General features: G+C 43.5%; 1 protein-coding gene and 1 pseudogene across 1 annotated transcript; both read left to right on the top strand.

Moving 5' to 3' along the window:
- Positions 1-1,941: 1,941 nt before the first annotated feature.
- On the top strand, positions 1,942-6,488 carry LOC133928793 (conserved oligomeric Golgi complex subunit 5-like). The gene is made up of 3 exons (XM_062375281.1): positions 1,942-3,200; positions 3,814-4,287; positions 5,376-6,488. Exons 1-3 carry the CDS (start codon positions 2,139-2,141, stop codon positions 6,288-6,290), a joined length of 2,451 nt encoding a protein of 816 aa, XP_062231265.1. The 5' UTR covers positions 1,942-2,138; the 3' UTR covers positions 6,291-6,488.
- A 768-nt stretch (positions 6,489-7,256) lies between these two features.
- LOC133928792 (probable methyltransferase PMT7) lies at positions 7,257-11,846 on the top strand (annotated as a pseudogene).
- The last annotated feature ends 1,338 nt before the right edge of the window (positions 11,847-13,184 follow it).

Genomic DNA, 13,184 nt, shown 5'->3' with positions numbered 1-13,184 from the left:
TCAGCTGGAGCTAAACTTGGCGAACAACATGTCTAGAAAGATAGAAGATCACACACACACTCATACCCGACTTACCAAGGAGAGCAGCTGGCCCGAGCACCATGGTCGGCAAGGGGATGACGGCGCTGGGTGGCGGCGGTGGAAACAACAATGAGTGGTGTAGATGTGAAACCACAGCGTAGTCCGATAGGGCCTTGACTCTGAGCACGTCGATCTGATCTCCCCCTTGGCCTCCCTCCCCTCCTTATATAGGTGAGGATTAGGGCAGTGACCCGAAGGGATAGAGTCCTGATTAGTTACAATCCGCTCGAAAATCTAAAGTCAAACCGATTCAAACAGAGTAGGGATGAGATAGACTAGGGATTCCATTCGGATTAGGCTAGGGAAATCTTAGGCGATAGCTAAAGATGGAGGTGCGGATGTTTGGGGGAGAGGTGAGGATAGAGCTCGGTTGTGCGCCGGCTGGAGGAGGAAGGAGACTCGATGCTGGGCTGGCTCAGCCTGAGGGAAAGAGGAGAAGAGAAGGTTGGCCTACCTTGGGCCGGCTCTGGTGAGAGAAGTGGGCTGGTCTCAAGCCAGGCTGGGAAGCGAAAGAGTGGGTGAGTGAGAGAGGGCGGCCTGAGCCGGTCAAGCCATGATGGCCCATATATGAAAGTTGGGCCTGAGCCCATATGATAGTTGATCACCCATATGGTAGTTGATTTTTCCAATGATTCTTAAGATTTAAGGAGGCCTTTTACAATTTTTTTTATGTTTAGGGTTTTATACAATGCAATGGCCTTTTGTTTTGATGCCAACTTGCTGAGTTAACCATACACTTCCATGAGGCTTCTTGTCATGTAAAATATTTTGCAGGCTAATTCACCAATTAAAACATAGTATTTCTTATCTTGCATAAATAATCTTAGTTACCTAACCTAATAGATTGCTTTCTTCGATAGATATTGTGACTCAGAGAAAGCAAGTGTTTTGAAATTTAATAAAACCTCTACAGGTGTAGTGTAACACGTCAATCTGTCTAGTTGATTACTAATTGATTTGGCATGAAGGAGAGGACTACACATTGATTTGGGTTTTCAAATTAATAGATAAATTGATTGGGGTTTCTAAATTAAACAGGACCAAACACATTCATCATTGGTGCAATATAGGCCATTTGATCAAGATGGATGATGATCGAGATTATTCGGATCCGTTGAACTCGTATTTTTATGTTATTAGATACAAATATAGATATAGATATTTTTGTAAAATATTTCTTTCAGATTAATTCTCACTTAACAAGTTGATCGTCTCAAGAAAAGAACATAAGTGAAGCAATGGTCACGACCATATCTCAGGTTCATTACTTTTTTAGCATCCTATCAGATGACGCATTCCAAAATGCTACTCACCCAAATTTCATCTCTCAAATGCACTCAGGCCCACATATCCGTCTCACAACGTCCCGCGCGCCGTCATGCCACGTCGAGCTCTCTTGTCTTCGCTGCCGCGCCCATGCTGCTGTCATGCGTCGCTGTCCTACCGTGCGCGCAGACACGACGTTGGCCCATCCCGCACAATGCCACCATGCGTAGCTGCTCGTGCACCCTGCTGCCGTTCGTGCAGCCGCTAGCCTACGCCACACATCATCCCCTCGACGCCGCTCCTCTTGTGCCGCCCGTGTTCAGCCCGTTGCCGACGAGCTCTTGGCTTTCTCTCTGCCGCCCTCTGCTTCTCTCCACCGTGTCGCCCGGGTCTAGCTTTCATCTCACGCCACGCTGCACCGCTCGGCTGGCCTGGCCAGCAGTCCGGCCCGCACGCCGCAGCTGGCCCGTCCCTCTCTAACGCCATCTTCTCTCTAACACTCCCTTCTCCTTAGTGAGCCCCGCTGTGCCTAGTTATGTCTTGTCCCTGAACGACTCCCCTCCGACGCCGTCTCCTTTTCCCTCCTCATCAACGTCTATCTCCTTTCCTCTCTTCCTTCCTTCGCTTGGTGTGACGAAAATATGGACCCGGATGATATTCGAAGGATGAAATCTAAATGGATGACATTTTGAAAAGCGCCATGCGACAGTGGTAAAAAAAGTAATTAACCCTTGGATCTCCCGTTCCCTCCACTTCCCAGATCCACCCCCGCCTCGCCGCCGGCCGCCGCCATGGCCGCGCCCACCACCCCGCGCCTCCTTCTCTCGCCAACCTCCAAGGACCTCCTCGCCGCCGCCTCCTTCCCCTCGCTAACCTCCCACACCGCCGCCCCCGCCTCCCCGCTCGACTCCTTCGCCTCCGACCCCGTCCTCTCCGCCATCCTCTCCCCGTCCTTCTCCCCTTCCGACTTCTCCTCCGCCGCGCTCTCCTCCGGGCTCGCGGCCTCCCGAGCCGAGCAGCTCCAGGACGCCATCCGCCTCCTCCGCCGCCACCTCCGCGCCGAGGTGCTCCGCCGCCACCCGCTCCTCCTTTCCCACCTCCTCTCCCTCCGCTCCGCTTCCGTGTCGCTCTCCTCGCTCCCCTCTCACTTCCGCTTCCTCTCCTCCCACCTCTCCCTCCTCTCCTCCCACCTCTCTGCGCCGCGATCCCACCTCGCGCTCTCCTCCGCCTCCCTCTCCAGCCTCCTTGCCACCGCCGACCTCCTCCTCCACTCCCACCGCCTCGTGCGCCTCTCATCCCGACTCCTATCCTCCTCCCCGGCGCCCGACCTCGCCCGACAGGCCGAGCTCCACCGCGAGATCCGCCTCCTCTATGAGGAGAAGAACCTCTCCGGGATCAATGCCGTTGACGAGGAGATGCGCAAGGTTGATGCTGCCGCGTCCAAGTTACGCTTGGAGGCCAGCGCTGTGATCGATCGCGGCGTCGCGGAGTCCAACCAGAACGACGTGTGGTGTGGGCTGCAGGTATACTACAATCTTGGGGAGTTGAAGCCGGCAGTGGAGGGGCTTGTAAACAGGTACAAGGCAGCAAGTGCGAAGAGTGTTGCTGTGGCGCTGGACATGAAGGCGATATCAATGGCTGCTGGGGGTGGAGGTGGCCCTGGAGGGGTGCAGAGGAGCGGTACGCCGCAGATTGGTGGGGGTAAGAAGGCAGCGGAGGCACTGTGGGAAAGGATGAGGCAGTGCATGGAAGAACTGCACCAGGCGGTCAGTGCTGCTTGGCAGTTGCAGACTGTGCTCACCAAGAAGCGTGTGCCATTCACGCAAATGCTGTTCCTTGAGGAGGTTTGGCAGGTGAGACTCGATGCATGAACTTATTAGGTCAGGTGAAAACGAATTGGAATGACAAACTAGAACTTAAGCTCTATCATGGCGAGTTGTGGGAGTATATCATGAAACTATCAATCATGTGGCATTCATTTGTGAATTAACTTTTAAGACATAATGTCTGTCGAAGAGATCCAAAATGATAGTGAAGGCAGAACAAAGTGAGCATATCGGTCTACCAGTGGGTCTTATCTAGTGAACACATTGTAGTTTTATGCTATATGTTTAGTTATACGTGAACTTTGAATTTCTTTGTTGATTAAACTTTGGTTGTGTGGTGGGAATTGCATGGTGTAGCTAAATTGTTCATAGTTTTATTCTATTTCGTAATGACGTGTTCAGTACTTGACGCCAAGCTAAGCTAGTGCATCTTTTGGATCATGTTGTGTTGTGTTGAATGAAATGTGGACGTTGTAGCTAGCAAATACCTATGATCTAGATTTTTATGCAATCTGGTATTTGCATGCAGAATTGCACACCTTAAGACTGTTGCGATCCTTTTTCTTGCTCCTATGTGAATAATTCTGATGTACTATTTCCCTCAGTTGTTTTAACAAATATAAAATAAAATCTTTTGTAGGAGGGTGAGCCTCTGTTAACAGAGAGAGTTTGGGATGCAATTGTCAAGGCCTTTGCAAGTCAAATGAAATCTACCTTTACGGTGTCGAGCTTTGTGAAGGAAATATTTACTCTTGGGTATCCAAGACTGTTTTCAATGGTTGAAAACCTTCTTGAGAGGATTTCAAGAGATACTGATGTAAAGGGTACCCTTCCAGCTCTCACTCCCGAAGGAAAAGATCACATGATTTCAGCCATTGAGATATTCCAGACAGCCTTTTTGGCTCTTTGTCATAGTCGCTTATCTGATTATATCAATAGCATATTTCCAATGTCAAACCGAGGAACCATACCTTCAAAGGACCAGATCTCAAGGCTAATTTCTCGCATACAAGAGGAAATCGAAGTTGTGAGAACTCACGGGTATTTGCCTGTTCTTGTTCTACGTGAAATTGGAAAGATCTTGCTTCTTTTAGCACAGAGAGCTGAATATCAGGTATTCACTTGCTACCTTTTACTGATCTAGTTGAGTTATTTATTTATAGTTTTTTCTATGGATTTCACATGCTTTCTACATTAGCTATGAGTAAATGTAGGGGCAGGCTACAATAGTAAGTTTTGATGGTGTGACTTGAAACTTCTGTATACTAGATTTCACTACCGTTCTGTCTCCTCGTGTCAGAGGACTCAGGACCTGTTTCACTGATTGTATTGCGACATTCCTTGAAGCCTGACTAATGTCCTTTTGGATGATTCTAGTTGTACTTGCTAGCTCCATATCATGAGTGGGATGATTCTTCATAGGTCTTGATTGAGCTATTGAGTTGAAACCTAATTTGTCACCTTAAAATCCATATCCATATTACTATATGTTGTTCATTATGTTCAGTCACTTATTGGTTCTTTTGTGTTCTTCTGGAAACTCCGCTACCACAATAGCACTAGTTTCATGAATCAGCTTACTCACTAAGGCCAATAAAACATTGTGAAAGTTCGGATCAGTTCTGTGATTGTTGGTCTCGGTTTAGTGAAACCTGTTATAGTCAATGTGGTGTACTCAAACTTGTGCAACAGTTGGTTCTTAGTTCTCTCTTCTTTGTTCGATAAACTAAAATTTGTATTCTGATTAGTCACATATTGATAGAAGTAATGATACCACGGTAATCTATCTTGTACAAGTCATGACAAAATACAGTTCCACAGTTATGGCACTTCTGGATACATCCCTTCTGTCTTGTGCACAAGAGGTTTCATTTGCAACTCGAACAATATGGACAGTGCACAGTACTTTTGGTTGTCCTACAATCTTCACCCAAGGAAAGACTGGATCATTATGCCTGCCCTTCCAGGAAAGTAAAAGGCCAGTATCATTGTAGCATATCGTTACAAGGATTGTATCCATCTTTTTTTTTTCTAATTTCTATCATTGACTGTTTTATTGTCTAACCACTTCACACGCACTTTGCTCCATTCTTTCTTGCGTGCTTGTACAATGCGTCAAGGCCCATCTAACATATGTTGGTTGCTGGGCATTGCTTTAGTTTCCGTGTGCAGTTGCTAACATATATTTTGCTTTACATGTAGATCTCTACTGGCCCTGAAGCCCGACAAGTTACTGGCACAGCGACTCCAGCCCAACTCAAAAACTTTGCTTTGTGTCTCCACCTTCAGGAGGTTCACACACGCATTTCAAGCGTCTTGTCAACACTCCCAAATGTTGCTTCTGAAGTCCTTTCACCCTCCCTTGGTGTCATTTACAGTGTTGCTTGTGATTCAGTGACCTCCCTGTTCCAAGCGATGCTTGATTGTCTCGAGTCATGCATCCTGAAAATGCACGAGCAGGACTTTGCAGGTCATGGAATGGATGCAGCGATGGATAACAATGCATCAGCTTACATGGAGGAGCTTCAGAAATGTGCTGTCCACTTCCACAGTGAATTCTTATCGAAGCTCTTGCCTTCATCATCCTCCCGTTCAGAAACCATATGCATCACCATGGTTAGAAGGATGGCCTCAAGGGTCCTCATATTCTTCATAAGGCATGCTTCTCTTGTCAGACCACTCTCAGAAGCAGGGAAGTTGAGAATGGCGCGGGACATGGCCGAGCTGGAGCTTGCCGTTGGTCAGAATCTGTTTCCAGTGGAGCAGCTGGGTGCACCTTACCAGGCACTACGTGCATTCCGTCCTGTCCTATTCCTGGAAACATCTCAGCTTGAGAAGTCTCCACTCCTTCAAGATTTGCCGCCTAGCGTGATCCTCCACCATCTGTATTCTCGAGGGCCTGATGAACTGCAGTCGCCTTTACAGCGCAACAAGCTCACACCATTGCAGTACTCTCTGTGGCTTGATTCACAAGGCGAGGATCAGATCTGGAAGGGGGTGAAGGCCACCATGGACGACTATGAGATGAGGGTCAGGTCTCGAGGAGACAAGGAGTTCAGTCCAGTGTATCCTCTCATGCTTCAAATTGGATCTGCATTGTCTCAGGCCACGACCTAACATGTATTGAATTCAATCGTGCATTTGTTTCTCGTGGGGTCGCGTGAGCGTTTGCATAGTTTATACACAAGAAATAGCAATTGTATCTGTTTTGAAAATAATGGTTAGAGTACAGAGTGTGTTGTGGTTATGCTAGCGTCTGTATCTTCGGAACTCTAATTCATGAAATATTATAAAGGATCACATTATTCAAATCAATTAGAATCGTGGAAAGTATGGGGTAGAAGGGGAAAAAACATTGGGAATGTGCAGTAATGCCATTGCAATCTTATATGGATGCAAAACGTAGGAATTGTTGAAGAAATGTATTTGAATGCTCCCAAGGAATTTTTGAGGCAGAAGGTGCGTGCCAGGCAAAGGAACCTTTTATGTTAAAATTTATCCAAAATTCTAAGGACTGAACTTAGGTCCTTTGTTCGACAAGGATCATACAGAAAGATTTCTCTAATAATTTACTCTTACAATATATTGTTACTATATACACTCTACACATCCCAAATTTGAGATTCGTCGATCATCAAGCCAGAAGAACACGATTATAAGAGTACCAGCAAAGTAAATCAAACTCTAGTTAGAAAAGGCATTTACTACCGATGAATGTTCATTAGTTCACTAGCCTGCGAGCAATTTCTTTTTCAGTATTATTGAGCTGAAAGTTGCATTTTTTTAACTAAAACAAATTGGAGTTGCTGAGTTAATTATTGAATTCTTGTGTTCAGAGTTCTAAATTTGAAAGTTTACGACGTATTTTTTGTTGAAGAACTTGAATCTTGAGTTCAAGGTTCTCTAGCTACGATGTGTGTGAAAGTTGGCAGCTCACTTTGAAATTTCTAAGCTATAAGTTTCACTGGATAGAAAGTACTCGCTGGTTAACTATAACTAATGCTGATTGGATATGGGCTTAAAAAGGTATTGAAAATAGAAAAGTGCAACGCAAACTTAAACTAATTCAGACCCAATCTGAAGCAAGAGATCGTCTCAACTCAGCGCGGGTAAGTGTGAGAGTGAGTCTGAAAGAAGCGGGATGGGGCGGTGGTGGTCGCCGGCTGCGGAGCCGCAGCCAGTGCAGCTCCTGCTCCTGGGCTCGCCCTCGTCGCCGCTTCCTTCTACGCCGGCACCCTCTTTGGCTCCTTCGCCTCCCCCGCGCTCGTCCTGCCTCATTCCCACGCTCGATCGCCCGCTTCCTCCAAGTCCCAAGGTGACTACTCCCTCCGGGTCTGCGCCCCCGTTCCGATTCCGCGGCTGGATCGCATTTTCCAGTCCAATTCTCGGGGTTTTCGTAGAAAAAAGCGGCTCGCGGTCTCGTCTGGAGAGTCTTCTTGCTGTGCTGCCCAATTCGTGCGGCGGATTTAGGTTTATGGTTGAATGCTATCATTGATGCTCCTTCATTGTTAGTAAAAGAATGTGCTTGTTGAGTACATGGTTCTAAGGGATTGCTCTGTATACTTGTGTGTGAGTAGATGTTAATTTATGGGAATAGTTTGAATAAAGCCACACCACGACACTATTTAGGAAATCTGAAAAATTTATCTCTTCGACAAGTGGTTATCTTTTTCTTAAAAATTTGATAGTAACCAGTGTACATTTAATTGGGATTTGGGAATTGCCTTGTGCCGGCAGCAAATGATTAGGTTAACAGAATGCAGGACGAGTGTTAAAGTCTGTTTCAGTTTATAATTTGCCAAATTATGCTGGTTAGGTCTTGACACATTTAAGTAGGTGTTATTTCTGAATACGTTTCCACTCTGTTTCTCTGTGCTGCAACTTATGCCGGTACTATAATGTTCATTTATCTGACATGTCACATACTCCTAGCTTACCATTTTCATATGACTGGTATTTTACATGATGTTTCCATGCCAAGATGGTTAAATCTGTTTTGTTTTCAGTTGCAGATGCTCCAATGTTTACAAACAGAGTTTCTCTTGCTTACCGGACGAAACCAGTCTCAGTTCCAGATTATGGAGTTGATGTTTGTCCTTTGGAATACAATGAGTATGTTCCCTGCCATGATGCGGTTTATATAAGCAGCTTAAAGAACCTAGATAGATCTAGGCATGAGGATCTTGAAAGTATATGTCCTCCATGAAAGAAACGGTTGTTCTGTTTGGCGCCCCCACCAAATGACTACAATATACCAATAAGATGGCCAACAAGTCGAGACTATGTATGCCATAGTAATGTCAACCATTCACATCTTGCTGAGGTCAAAGGAGGACAGAACTGGGTGCATGACAAGGGCAAACTTTGGTGGTTTCCTGGAGGTGGCACTCACTTCAAACATGGTTCATTAGAGTACATAGAAAGGTAACCTTGAATTATTCGCCTAACATTTCAAATTTTGATGTTTAAGCTTGAGAATAGTTTCTTTTAATTTTATTTCCCATAGCCTGGAATTGCAATCCAATGCTTGTAATCTCATCTAGATAATTCGTCATATGTGACATCTAGTAGCAAATGCTGAGCGTTATCAATTTTGATCTTACATTTTATATTCTTGAGGGGACAACCTATTGGAAAGCCTACTCTTGAGTAATATTAAAGATGGAGAGTATGTGCGGTGAAGGGACCATAATTTGGAGCACCAATAAATTATATATGGTGCATGCTACTGCAGTACTGCTTTCTTTTTATCTTGTGAAAGGTCATTCTGTTGATGTAGGTTTTTGTAATTGATCAATGCAGGCTAGGAAATATGACAACAAATAGTACTGGTGATGATCTCTGTTCGGCAGGAGTACAAGTTTTGGATGTCAGATGTGGTCTTGCCAGCTTTTCTGCTTATCTTCTTCCCCTAGACATTCAAACTATGTCATTTGCCCCAAAAGATGTTCATGAGAATCAAATCCAGTTTGCCTTAGAACGTGGGATTGGTGCAATGATCTCTGTGTTGGCCACAAAGCAATTACCTTATCCAGGAAATTCTTTTGAAATGATTCACAGCTCCTGATGTCGTGTTGATTGGCATGAAAATGGTAAGATTCACAATTTCACATTACAGTTTGTCCTAAGCTACCGATCAAATTTAACTTTTTATGAGATTTTTTTTTTGTTGGCAGCATTTTATGTGGGAACATCCAGTTATACTGTGTAGTATGTTCATGATTGAATATAACAAGTCTTTATGAAAATCAATTGATTCTGAACTTATGTATCTGTACTCTTGCACAGTCAATATTTTTCTTAGAAAGTTACTTCTTCTGATGGTCGTTTCTTTATAAATTCTACTTTCTAGATACACCATCCAAAATTTGAGCCACAGCCTATGATTTGTTTTCTAGAAGGAATATTGCTCAAAGATGTAGATCGTCTTTTGCGACCTAATGGATATTTTGTATACTCTGCTCCACCAGCTTATAGAAAAGATAAGGACTTTCCTGTTATTTGGGAGAAGCTAGTTAATATTACAACAGCAATGTGTTGGAAGCTTATTGCTAAGCATGTTCAGACTGCTATTTGGTTTAAACCTGAAGATGAATCCTGCTGACAGAAAAATGCTGATATGAAGCTACTGAATATTTGTGAATCCAATGACAATATTTCACCATAATGGGAAATCCCGTTAATGAACTGTGTGAGTCTCAACAAGGACAAACCCGAGATTCAGAAATTGCCTTCCAGACTGACCACCTATCCTTTTATTTCAAGAGTTTGGAGATGATAAGTCAGCTCCATTTTTCCATTGCCTAAAGAAAAAAAAGGATATGACCCGTTTTGATGCTGCAAATTTGAGTCAAGTTCCATTCTGAACTATAAAGTGTGTAAAAATGATGTCCTCCACATTCAATCAAAACAAGTTTTTAGGTGGTTAGGATCTAAAACTTGTTTAAACAAAGTGATTCAAATCTTTAATGTAAATCTAATTTGACCCTTGACTTGAGTTTGTATTTCCTATATGTGAATCAATTTTCTGGAACATAATTTTTAGGAGTTACACCAGAGAGGTTTGAGAATAATAACCAGTTCTGGAAGAACCAGGTTTACAAGTATTGGTCATTTCTTGGTGTTGAAAAGACTATTATCCGAAATGTCATGGACATGAATGCTAATTATGGTGGGTTTGCTGCAGCGCTGAGCAATGATCTTGTCTGGTTTATGAATATAGTACCCCATACCATGAGCAACACATTGCCAGTTATCTATGACCGTGGGTTACTCGGTTCTTACCATGACTGGTTAATACTTCCAAATACAATAAACATGCATTTCTCTTGTTTACGATGAAACCAAAGCCATTCAATTCATGCTGCAGGTGTGAGCCATTCTCAACATATCCTAGGTCCTACGATTTGCTGCATGCTTTCCACCTCTTTTCTCGTTATGAAGGTCGCAAGGAAGATTGTTCGTTGGAAGATATCATGTTAGAAATGGACCTTATCATTCGCCCCCAGGTAACTATTGCCTTTTAGTTGATTACTGACAATTATAGATACTTCATACTTCAGTGCATATCTTAATTACTAATGTCCATGTTTGTGAGAGCATACTTCTGTTTATGTTTGCAATAACAAAGGGCTCTTAATTTTGCAAGAGCCAAGTTTATGTCATGCTCAAGGCTCATAGCACAATAGATTCCTAAGAAGTTCATGTTTGGTCATCAAATAGTTTGGTGTATGGATCTTTCATGTATCCTCAGTAAAGTACAAATGTGTTACACAGTTAAACTATAGCTATATCTTTGATGAGCCGAAGACGCACTTGTCTTTTTTGTGGCAAACTATTTTCTAAACGATTGAACATGCCAACCATAAAAAATGACAAACACCTCACAGATATATCAGATTCGTGGTCAAAAACCAATTTGTTCAGAGAAATTTGATAGTGGCAAGTGTCAGCTTTCCCTCAACGATTGACCTTTCGTAGACAAATATATAGTATAAAGCACAAGCTATCTGTTTCTCCATTCAAAAATTTCTTGTGTAGCATAATTTCATAAACAAGAGATCAAATATGCTTATATGGTCTTTATGGAATTTAGTTAAAGAGTATAATCAACATTGTCTGACAAAATTATGAACATACAGGGTTTCATCATTATTAGAGATGAGAAGGACACTCTCTCAAGAATCATTGACCTTGCACCGAAGTTCCTTTGGGAAGTTACCACACATATGTTGGAAAATGAGGAAAATAGGACAGAGCAAGTTCTGATTTGCAGGAAGAAATTCTGGGCTATCGTTGAGGTATGCTTGGGCTGGAAGTTACTATATAATCCTACCTTCGGGTGTCCTTTGTATCAGCGATGGAACAGAAAGTAAGGAAAACTTCCGGGCATTCTGTAGTTTGAGATGTCGCTACAGTGAACACAGTATTTCATCACAAGTCCTCTGTAGTTGAGAGTACTGCATTGTTGAGAAAGCGGGAGATATCATCAGGAGGTTTCTTCAGAAAATATCGCGGATCCTTTTTCAGCTTTTGAGCTGTACTGTCTATGTATAAAGAACATGTGCAAGGTGTAAAGAGGCGAGATAGACTTGTGTTTTGTGTAGTCTTACTTAGTGGATTATTTTTTGCTCTTTTAGAAAACATTTTTTACAAATGGACCATTCCGGGAAATATGTCTTAGAAAAGGACCCTTTTCATGACGTCATACGAAATGGCACCATAGATTCATTTCATGGCGCCATAAACCTTGGCGCCATGCTCTGCCACGTCGGATGCGCGCTGGAAGTACCTGGATGGCGTGGCCTGGTACTGTGCAAAAGGTTTTGGTGCCCTATGTTAAAGTAACAACGCAATATAACTTGGCGCTGTGCTGCGGGAATACTTAACCAGGCCCGCTTCTTTACCTATGCCCTCTCCCCCTCACTTTCCCCACCTGACTCTAACCCTCTCTTCTACGCTGGCGCCACCCCTCTCTCCTCCCTCTCCTCCCCTCCCTAAAATCCGTCAAATTCGAAGGGATTGAAGCCTTCTTTTTGTGGAAAAGGATTGTTGGTAGGTAATCCCCCTCTCATCCACCAATTATTTGCAATACAAACTCTCTTTGTGATGAGATTGAGAGGTACCCCTAGAATTTAGGGTTTGTTGCAATGTTTGGTTGGTAAGCCATTTTTCGGATAAGCAATGTGAGATATGGCAAATTATATATGTATTATTTGAGGTAGATTAACATTTGTGTATCAAGTATTTACTCAATGGACTTTGGTGCACTTATATATGTAGATTTTTATTTAGTTAGATTTATGTGTATTAATTACATCTTAATAGTTTAGGGTGGAATTTGCAGCATTGAGATGTCATTGAGCCATAGAGTGCCTAGGCTGATAGACAACAAATACTATCCCACCGTCAAAGATTATGATGCCATGGTACCTCCCGCTATTCCCATTCCAAACTGCGAATGTGGAGTGCCCGTCAAGGTTAAAGATTCGAGGAATCCTTTGATGGCTGCGCGTGCTTACTACACTTGTGCGGACAATCATGTAAGTACATATTAGCCTTTTATAGTAATAATGAAACTATATGGTTGTTGATTTATTTTTCATAATTTGATAGGACAACATGAGATGCTTCTTTTTCAATGAATTGATGGCCCAGAGATGTATGACCTAAGAATCCGTCTATTCCCGTATTGGTGTCATCACACAACTTCGTACCGTCTATTCAAGCGTTGGGTGCCGCCTCCACCTAACCCACCAAAAATGACAGAGCAGGAAAAGGAGGAAGCTAGTGCTAGGCGTGTGAGTAACCCCCCCCCCCTTTGCCATTGTGGTGTCCGTGCACACCTGTAGCATCTGCCTCTGGGTTTGACATATACTCCTTTCTTCCCTTGCTCGAGACGGGACCATGTAAGTTGTGAAACGTGTGAATCGTAATGATGATTTGGTACTATTTGTATGCTAATGTGGACATGGTTGCAGGATGGTTGGGCTGTTTGCAACTTCGAAGAGT

This window comes from Phragmites australis, chromosome 9, assembly GCF_958298935.1.
Source record: "Phragmites australis chromosome 9, lpPhrAust1.1, whole genome shotgun sequence".
Classification (NCBI taxonomy): Eukaryota; Viridiplantae; Streptophyta; class Magnoliopsida; order Poales; family Poaceae; genus Phragmites; species Phragmites australis.
Note: the sequence above shows the minus strand (reverse complement) of the source record. Positions and strands in the feature narration are given on the sequence as shown.

What these genes read in the sequence shown, in the direction of transcription:
- LOC133928793 (XM_062375281.1), top strand. Translation starts at nt 2,139, where the DNA reads ATGGCCGCGCCCACCACCCCGCGCCTCCTTCTCTCGCCAACCTCCAAG. An exon ending in TCCTTGAGGAGGTTTGGCAG is followed by an intron (nt 3,201 to 3,813) that starts GTGAGACTCGAT and finishes AATCTTTTGTAG; the next exon opens with GAGGGTGAGCCTCTGTTAAC. An exon ending in CACAGAGAGCTGAATATCAG is followed by an intron (nt 4,288 to 5,375) that starts GTATTCACTTGC and finishes CTTTACATGTAG; the next exon opens with ATCTCTACTGGCCCTGAAGC.